Source organism: Sycon ciliatum, chromosome 12 (assembly GCF_964019385.1).
Source record: "Sycon ciliatum chromosome 12, ocSycCili1.1, whole genome shotgun sequence".
Classification (NCBI taxonomy): domain Eukaryota; kingdom Metazoa; phylum Porifera; class Calcarea; order Leucosolenida; family Sycettidae; genus Sycon; species Sycon ciliatum.
Genome location: NC_088654.1, coordinates 8758717 through 8768789, shown reverse-complemented (window position 1 = coordinate 8768789; position 10073 = coordinate 8758717). Strand labels below are relative to the sequence as shown.

The following is a 10073-nucleotide window of genomic DNA, read 5'->3' as shown; positions in this document are numbered from 1 at the left end:
GCTGTTTGTATGCAGTGGTGCATCCCTCAGCTCGCCAATAGCGGGTACCTGTCACCCTACTTCGAGCGCGTATATATACTGCTTCCATGGCTTGGATTCAACTAAAACTTGACCAGTACGGAGCGTTTTGAATACTGATTCGATTGGTATATCACTCATTCCTCTGGTTTCAAGTTAGATTTTTCGTCTGATACCGCTGATGATAGACTCTGAGAACGTTCAGAACTTACTTAGTCATCAAGGCCACTTTTGAGAGAATGTCGTGCGGGTTGCGTCACGAATATCTTCGCGCGACATTCTAAAAGGCCAGGTGTGATTCATCGCATTTGTTCAGAGGTTCGTTAGACTGTAACCTGTGGGAACGTTTGTCGCGTTTCATCTTGATACATGTACATAATTATTTCCTGTACTCAACGACTGAGTTGAAATTGATCTACTTCAAACTACATCAATGTGTATGGATTTTGGTGGACTTAGCCTTTCGAATTCAAATCAGCTCCAGATTTTTGATTTGGAGCGAGCTGAATGCAAAAGTTACCAGGCATAACCGCGGGGAGGTGCCACCGTCTATGCCCGCTTGGAGGTCAACAGCTCCTTCACCAGGAAGGAACTGTCGTCATCCCATCCAAGCGTTTCTTCACGGAGTTGTCTCTCCGGCATTGTTCTTGGAGTATGCTCTCCTTTACCGTTTCGCAGCATTGTCGGTTGAGTCACTGATCACGTCGTTGCATCACTGTCATCATCTTCAGGTTCTGATATGTCGTCGAAAACAACGAAATGTTTAGCATCTGGTCCGAACGTGGTACTGTCGCTGAGCTTGGCTGTCTCTGGCAACTCTCCATAGGCCTTCAGCTTCATTGCCTCCTCGTGGCTGTACTTCATAATTACATCTGCTCTAGAATCCTGGAAGTCCCTGACGCCAATCAGTATGATGTCGCCTTGCTTGATCCAGACTTTGTTCCACCTTAACGTTCCTCGAATTTGGCAAATCCGGCTTCTAGCATCATAACACCAAGCCTCCAGGCGACAACAGCCAAACAGCTTGGTAACTTGTGCGTATTCGGTGCCATCATTTCTGAATACTAACTCTCGATTGCTTTCGGTGCGGACCGCCTTGCGTTGACGACGATTCTTTCCTCCTTTGCCTTTATTCGGCCGCATGGCTGTCACCGAATGAAAGTATGTTCTCGAACACAAGGCACAATGTGCACAACTGAATCTCTCCTTCGTAGCTTCGCGTTACACTGATAGCGATCTAAGAAATTCTGCAAGCAAAACTCTATCCTACACTCCAGTGAACTTGGGAAAAAGAACCCTAAACATGCTGTAAGCTCGCATTTATACCCTTGTTCGCCGCCAGTCACGTCGCAGGGCGCGGGCGATCGAGCTCTGGCGATACACGTGTATCGGTATCTGTGTGGTAGGTCAAGTGTTCAGGCAGTGCTCATAGACATGAGTCATGGCAATGATAAGTATGTGTCGCTGTGTGTAACGGTGGACCCTACTTGACCTGTTGTTCAACGTCATGACCACGTAACCAAAAGTCTCATTGTGATTCACCTTCTTCACGCCGTTCGATGGCTTGGAAGAAACTACGCACTTGAATCGATCCACGAATGGATTCATGGATCGATTCAAGTGTGTAGTCGAACGCACCCAGTGTACTAGCACCCAACTAGTGACGTCACTTCCAATCCGCGTTTACTAGTAAAAGCTGCAGGAACCTCCCAGGAGCAAGTCGACTCGACCTCGCTCCACATCAGGCTGCATTGTCCGCAACGGCATCCAGCAGTGCTCACGCGAGCACTGTGTACAACCAAAGCGTTCTTTTCACGTTTATCTGTTTTGTAGTCTCAGAAATATTACTTGTAGACAGTTTCGCAGACGCTGATGCGCGCTTCGGCTCGAACCTAAAAGGCCTCGGTGTTGCTGAATCCGAAGTGGCGTCCACCTCCACACCTCCCGTGGTCTCCTTTTCCTCCAACATGATGATCGAATGAATACATGTACTAGTACAAGGGTTATTGATTGAAGAAAAAACATTGAATACCTTTTTCAAAATTTACCATTTGAATAAAAAAATTTGGAGCTCACTGAGAACGTTTTACGTCACAGGGTGGGCGGGGCCCCCTCGTGCCAAATATGGAAAATTGCAATTGGTAATTTAGGTATGTTATCCTTGTCGTAGAAGCTTCCGGTTTTCGCCAATAGAGAGGTTTTGCATTCCGAATTTCGGAATGATTTTCGACTGTGCTTTTCCGAAAAAAGCGCGTTCCGAAAAACGGTACTTTCAGTGTTTTGCATTCCGAAAATCTGATTCGACTTCGTTTCCAAGGGTTGCCATGCAAAACAAAAGGGAGAGCGTCGAAGGGGTTGAGCAGGATCAAATCCATGTGCGCAGGTCAAACTGAATTATTTGGGTGCGGTTCGAAGACGAGGACGGACTGATGGAGGACCAAGTGATCCAACAGCTGAAGACGAGGTTGGCGAACTACTGTCTTGTACTGTCAGTAGGCTTCATGGCAAAGGAAGATAGAGTGTGATGGAGTGTGAGAAGATTAGTCAACATGGCGAGATCAGCGAGAGCAGCAAAACCAGCAAAAATCAAAACTACATACATGTACGTGGAAAATTTTTCAAATAATCGAGATCAGCAGAAAGCAAAAATACAAACATGAAAAATACACTTTTTTTGTATTCAAATATGCACTCCCAAACATGAAAGAGCCGAAAATCCATTTTCGGAAAACCATGCACTTTCGCCACCACACTTCCGAAAGCGTTCCATCGAGACTTACACTGATTTTTGCGATCTTTTTCTTGAGAACGATTCTCACCCTGAAATGACTTTCGGCGACTGACGTGAAAGAACACTCATGACACCCACCTCGTCGAATGGAGCATGCATTGTTTGTGGTGTATGGGTGCAGGAAGGTGGTATGTTCGCGAGGTGCATATCGAAAATGATCCGAAAGACTTTGTGATGGTGCCATTCGGCGGATAACATTTGAATTTTTCGTACGATTCAGAGCAGTCGGCGAAAACGAGCCAGTAACCTGAAAGGAGGGCGTGAACAGGTGTAATTTTCGACAATGTGGTTGCCCTCGACCCTGCTCTCGGACATTCGAGTAATGGTTATGGCAAAATCGATGGTGCTCCAGGTTTTTCAGACGCATTTCTTGACCATACTCAATTCCGTAGATAAACCTGTGCACAGAAAGCACACAAGAGTTCAAATTAACTCCACTGTATTCAGTTCACGTGTTTTCCACAGATCCAAAACCCTCCTGGGCCATGGGACCAGGAAAGTGGACAATACGCTGGAGTATAGACGTGCACACTGCGAACACGCCCACGCGCCACTCCTGCACACCCGTGTCGGACATCACATACTGGCCATGTCACGGTGCCGCAGACGTCATGGGCGTGCCCCACACGCTTGCGTTACACACGTTTAGATCCTACATGCACACGTGGAGCACAAACATGTCAAACATGCGTGCCGCGGATGCACACGCATTGTTCGTACATGCCGGATACACTTCGCATACATCACATGTGTGTGCCACACCGTCGGAGGAATACAAACGAGCACTGATACGCACACATGAGAGTACCTCACCAGCAAAGCCTAGTAAGGTTCGCACTCGGTTTCCCTATCAACAATAATTTCTGGCTAGAACAGTGCAGTAGCAATAGCCGAAACAGAGAGAACGCAACACGGGTGGCCGAGCAAGTGACATACAGCATAAACAAGACAAACGTACTTTGTACATTCACATACAGTCAACTTCTCTAATAACCACTGCGTATATAACGACAATTCGCAAATACGACAGAATTTTCATGCCCAGAGCAAAGTGACACACAGCATAAACAAGACAAACGTACGTTGTACATTCACACACTTTTAAAAGTTTGTATACATGTATGTGATTGTATTGATATGCTTTGGTTTTCTTTCCTCAAAGGAGAAGTGACGCGTGCATGGTATATATATATGCATAGACCGTTGAAGTTCGTGTGAATGCATCAGACGCACACATGTACAGGACACTTTGCATTTTTCAAACTGGAACTGTATACATAAGCATGCGTGCGCGTGTGTGTGTGTGTGTGTTTGTTTGTGTGTGTGTGGGGGGGGGGGGGGGGTACGTGTACGTGTGAAGAGCAAAAACCAGTACTGATAAATTGATAATGCAGGCCAAGGAGAGAGGAACGCGAAGCAGACAATCACCTCTACATTGTAATCTCCTACAAATAACACATACATGTACATGTAGCTTCATAAGCAGAAAACGAGATATTGTGAGCGCGACAGACTCACACACACACACAAACACACACACACGCGCACACACAAATACCCCCCCCCCCCCCCCACAGACTAGGGTCCGGCGGATTCTGCCGGCAGAAAATTGGCAGAATTCGGTACTTTTTCTGGTAAGTTTCATGCATGTTTGGTATGTGGATAAAGAAATGGAGCAGAATTCGAGGAATTGCCCGCCATAAGGTTTGTATGGTTCTGCCAATTTCACTGCTTTTCGAGCAGAATCTGCCACCTTTTCGAGCAGAATCCACCGGTCCCTACCACAGACACACACCACGAGACCATAAATCTGAAACGGCATGCATTTTGACACACACACGCACATATGCACACACACACACACACACACACACACACACACAGTCACACACACAACACACACACACACACACACCACGAGACCATACATCTGAAACGGCATGCGTTTCGACGGGCTTTAGAAGGCCACGAGTTAGGTGATCCACATCAAGGCAATACGCACCACCAGCCCAGCTACAAGTACCGATATCTCATACTGTACTAGACAGCAACGGAACGCGGCACACATACTACACACAAGAGCGCGTACAGCGGCAACTTTCTCCTTATGCTTACGGTTGTCGAATACAGCATTGACGACACACCGAGACACACAGAGGAACACAAACTAGGGTCTACAATGTACACACATACAGTACATGTGCATGCACAATGTACATGTATACACAGCTATGCGTTTGCGTGTTTTCATGCTCCCTTCAAAGGTTTATGTATACGGCATGTATGATTTATGTTGCTTGAGTACGCCCACTTTGAAGGTCGAAGTTGGATTATACAGGGCGTGAACAGGTGAGATTTTTATGTCTAGCTGTTAATTACCCTTACCTTAGCCCACCAAGGAAATCGGAATAATCAAACTCGATGGTGCTCCAACTTCATTTCGACGTAGAAAATCCGCTGTTTGAACATCTCAATTTCAAAGGGTAACCACTGATTTCGATGTGAAAAACGTTTCCTGATCGCCATAAAAAAATTCCTGCCGACACACACCATAACAAGCTCCAAGTTCACAAACAGTGGCCACAAACGGTTGCTCGTCATGAAGGTGGTTTGACACTTTCGACCAAATTCGTTCACTTCCGTATTCAGTTGACAATTATTTTTTGCCGTCATCAAGACTGTATTTGGGCCCAAAAGCGCAAAAATCAGTGTAAGTCTCGATTAGTGGCAGAGATATGTTTTTTGCACGCTTGAGGATGGACTGTCTATTCTACCACTTACGACATACTCTAATTCCGCAATAAAAAATGGTGGTGATTTTGGACCGGAGTTTCCCTTTTAAGGCCGATTCACAATACAACTTTCTGCGACGCAACACGCGATTTGCGACAGTTGCGACAAGAAACTGCCTGTCGCGAGCTGTGCCCGTAGAAACTCAGCGCTGAGAATTTCCAACAATTGTCTGCCTTCACAAAGTTTGGTAGTCGACCAAACTACCACTATGTCAGGATAGAAGTCCAGCAAGAGTGGTATCACTTTGGGAGATATCCCTGCGTGCCGTAGATTTTTCCTGTGTCGATACAAGCTGTTTACGACGACGTAGCCCGCATTTCAATCCTTGACAAACTTAGGAACATTTCATTCCGAAAAGTGAACTCCCGAATCTCTAGCATACCATAATATGAAATGCTGATCATCTCAAAGAAGGTAGAGAAGTACTGGTTGATCACAACTGAGGAGAAATTAGTGCCGATCGTGTGGTGTCCTAGAGATTTTTTCGACTTCGAAATTGGTGCACTCGCTTTTCATCTCCAATCGTACACGTATTGTTCTCAAGGAAATCACCTTCGTTCTATTGCTCCATGCCGTCGATCTGGACGAATTTCGGAAGGGTGGTACCTTTCCATATGACGATGACACAGATGTATCACAAGAGCAAAACAAATGCTGTTCCATGAGATGGATAGACCTTTTCACGGAATTAGTTCTTCGACAAATACTCCAGATTGATTCAGCAGATCATCTTTTTTTGCGAAAGAAAAAAAAACAAGCGCGAGGCACCCATCAAAAATCACGATTAGTGGCGTGTCACCTCCCTGTATTTTACTACTCCCTGTTAACATGTTGTGAACCGTGTGTCGCTGTCGCAGCTCGTCGCATGTGTCGCAAGTCGCTTGTCGCGTCGCAGAAAGTTGTATTGTGAATCGGCCTTTACCAATCGAACATGCCCAAAAAAAGAGGGGGGGGGGGGGGGGGATGAAGCAGAACAGTAGCCAAACACACCACGGATAGTTACCGAAAGCACTCGGCAGCAGCAAGGGGGGCGGGGGTGACCACAGAAGCATCAGATCAGAGTCACTACTCTCTGGCGGGCATCTTGAGACCGTGGCCTAGCGCCTGCGGTGACCACGGACTGGCATGGCCATATGGGAGGCACGAACAAGAGAAAAGGAAACCCTTGACCTTATAAAGGCAAGAAGTGAGGAGAAGGGCTCCTTTCTCTTGTCGGCGAGCATAGAGGCGACACGCATATGGGAGTTTTCGCCCTGTACCAGTACGACAAATGTCCGGAGCGTACTTTTCATGTAAACAACTTTTCATGTACGAGGCTCGTATACGCGTACTGTAGTATACTGAATGCGGCAAGTCTCCACAGGGATACCGGGGTATGAGTTTGAATCGAGATGCTTCAATAACAATTCTCAAGAAATAGCTCAAAACGTTCAAAGTCCACTGACTCTGGAAAATAAAAAAACACGGATAGAGTGCATTTTGAATCTGTCGCACGGACTGGCTTGCGTTTTTTCACTTCATCCAGTCCCTCGCCCTGCGTCCGCCGAGCATTTCCTCTCTCTCCACGTGGACTAGATGAGTGTGGAATGGAACTAAGACGGAGACGATGTTTTGTGGCAGCGGTCATCTGCGTTTTCCTGATCTGTACTGGTCTGGCTTCCTGGTGGAAGTATATATACAACGGTGAGAGACTGTTGTGGAATAGATATGGGTACAATGCAGCAGGAGATCCCGCCAGAATACTCACGAAAGTGGAGAAAGAGTTACCAGTCATCGAGTCGTTTCGAATTCGAAAAGGAACATTTGCCTACCTAGTAATGGGAAAGGGAAAGCCCCCTGACATATGGAAACGTTATAGTCTAAACCCAGACGTGTTCGTATTCTACTTGTCATGGGAGGAACAACCACTCACTATGGTGAGGTCATCCAAGTACAAAATGAGTCATCTGTCTGGGAGCTCAACGTGGGCGAGCGGCCGCAACAAGCTACTCTCACTTGCAATTGAAACTGAGCGTGAACAAGGATGGGAATTCGAGTATTTTGTGTTCTGGGACTCAGATGTCCGACTCATCTACAGGCACAATAGGACAAGCTATGATCTCGACAGTCACGAGAAAGCTGAAGGTCACCTCAGGAAACTGATACTGCGTGATCGCCCTGCAAGGGCTGGAGTTCAGTTTCCAGGCTACAGACCGTGGATCACTATCTACGAAACAAATTGTTTGCCGACTTGCAAGTATGATGCATGCGTGGACGCATTCCATCGGACCACTGTTGAGCACGTTCTACCCTACCCGACACAGTTTGACCAGTACAACTGGTGGATGGCGTCGGAGACCGTCTCGTTCCGGAGCGCGGCACTCTTTCCGCAGCAATGCCACATGTACCAGGAAGTGTGTGTTGATCCGCACCTAAATGAGCATGGAGGCTACCAAGCCTTGCCACACTTCCAAGGCAAGGCAATTGGTCAGTACTTGCACTGCTTGGCAAGGGTTAATGCGTCGGCGCAAACATTCATGAACGTCTTTACCCGGGGAGCCACTACAATGGACCCGAGAGACAAAGATCTGTGCAGCGCTGCGCAGCGAGTTGTGGATTACAACGCCAGCATGACAAGTGAACAACGGCGTGCGCGAGCATGCACACTGGACACTGAGTTCCTGTTGCGTGACGCCGCCTAGCAGACTTTATGTGTGCGTTCCAGTGCAAAAGTTATCTATTTTTTTTTCCCTTCCCTGCCTGACCAATTAACTCCTCATAGCTCAGACTTCAATAGTAAAATTATTTAATATTTTTTCACTTTTTACACACAATACAGAGCAATACAATAGAGTGAAACTTAGTATGCAACTTCCTCAAACTGGTCAATAATCTGAAATGCTTGGTATTTTGTTACAGTTGTAGATTGTTGCCATATGTTTGTATTCTAGTTTTACGATTCTTTTTGGCGCAGTATTCGAGTTAAAAATCCGAAATGACATTGTATTCTAGTTACTCATTAGGGAAGCCTCACAACTGTTTCTACATCCGGGTTGTCATCAGGGGTGTCAATCGAAATGTACATCAAATTTTGCTCCCTCATCGCAACATCCAGCAGGAGTTCACTCTGTTTGGTGAACATTTCAAGAACGGTCTTGGGCTACGAGGCTGTCCCCCCTGCGGGTAGGGGCTTTGGACCCCCCCCCCCCCCCCCACTGCGGGTAGGGTCTTTGGAAGCCGGGAAGGTATTCTATATTTGTGCGGCTATGAAAAGGCCCATGAACACCTGGGAAAGGATTTGGTAAATTGGGGCAAATAGCCTATATTTTCATTGCTTCAAAAATCACTAAGTTACTTGTTGGTGCTGCTTTTGCCGCAACTGCTGCACAGGGTCCGACGTCCCGGTGACGGTGAATTGCCACTTCGGCTGCACCAGTTCATCAGCCTAAATTTCAGCGCCATGACGTCACAGTACAGCCAGCTTCTCCAGCGCCAAGAATAATAGGGCGGCAAAGTACTCGTACAGCGCCAGCAGATAAGTCAACTCTTAAAGGGTACATGGCAGATAAGTACTTGTACAGTGCGAAAAAGTACAGCACGATTAATTCAATGCTTGCACAGTCATATTCTAGCCGAAAGGTATATCCGCTATGTATGGGAGAAGACATTTTTGGGTTCGGAAATTTTGCACCACAACATCATGATAATACTATGGGTTGCGCAATGTGATCCGGAATCTCCTGCGTTTTTTCATGGCAATCAAAACCAATCGTATCTCACCTCCCGGGCCTGGCCATCAAGTCGGATTCGCCCCATTGTGTAGAGGCTCTTCAGGCGCGACATCAGGTGGACATGCTTCGGATGGGCATCAACTACGTCATCATGCTTTGTGTTGAGATTACGCCATTATTGGACATGCTTGGTGGTACATTACATCATTGTCAGGCATACCTTGTATGGAATGGTAAAGCGCGGACACCGGGCACCCACTGGTCAGCCAGCTGACATCTCAACACGAAAAGAAACCGACGAAACGCGCAGTCTTAATTTTTTGTTTTTTTTTGTTTTTTTCACTATTGACACAGCCCTACTGGAAAACAGGTGGAGAACAAAAAGAAACGAGGAAAAGGATAAAACATAGGGGATGTAGGGACGACGTGCTGATGTGCTGGGAGCAACTCGACCGACCAGAGGTCCCGGCTTCAGCGTTGCAACAAGGCATCGAAAAATGTGTGTGTGTGTGGGGGGGGGGGGGGTGCACAAGAACAACTGCAGTCTGGTTCTGTTCTGCTTGCGTTGACACGCATACGAAGCTTGATGTTCAAGCCTCAAAGCAAGCTACTGTGCTGTTCAAGGAAACCCGGTCGTGAGTGCCAAGTTTGCGGCCTGCATCAGCTCACATCGGTTCGCAGGTCTACTGGGGCCGCACGGTGCGTGCTTGATTCCTATTATCGCACTTCTCCGAGCACCGTGCATCACGAGTACAGTCATA

The 10073-nt window shown here is 46.9% G+C and overlaps 1 protein-coding gene across 1 annotated transcript; it reads right to left on the bottom strand.

Annotated features, from left to right (window-relative positions):
• Nucleotides 1-717: 717 nt before the first annotated feature.
• On the bottom strand, nt 718-1161 carry LOC135827939 (eukaryotic translation initiation factor 1A, Y-chromosomal-like). The gene has a single exon (XM_065340375.1). The coding sequence runs from the start codon at nt 1159-1161 to the stop codon at nt 718-720; it is 444 nt and encodes a 147-aa protein (XP_065196447.1).
• Nucleotides 1162-10073: the final 8912 nt, after the last annotated feature.

Bases quoted from the DNA above. Each gene is read 5' to 3' on its own strand.
- LOC135827939 (XM_065340375.1), bottom strand. From the start codon at position 1,161: ATGCGGCCGAATAAAGGCAAAGGAGGAAAGAATCGTCGTCAACGCAAG.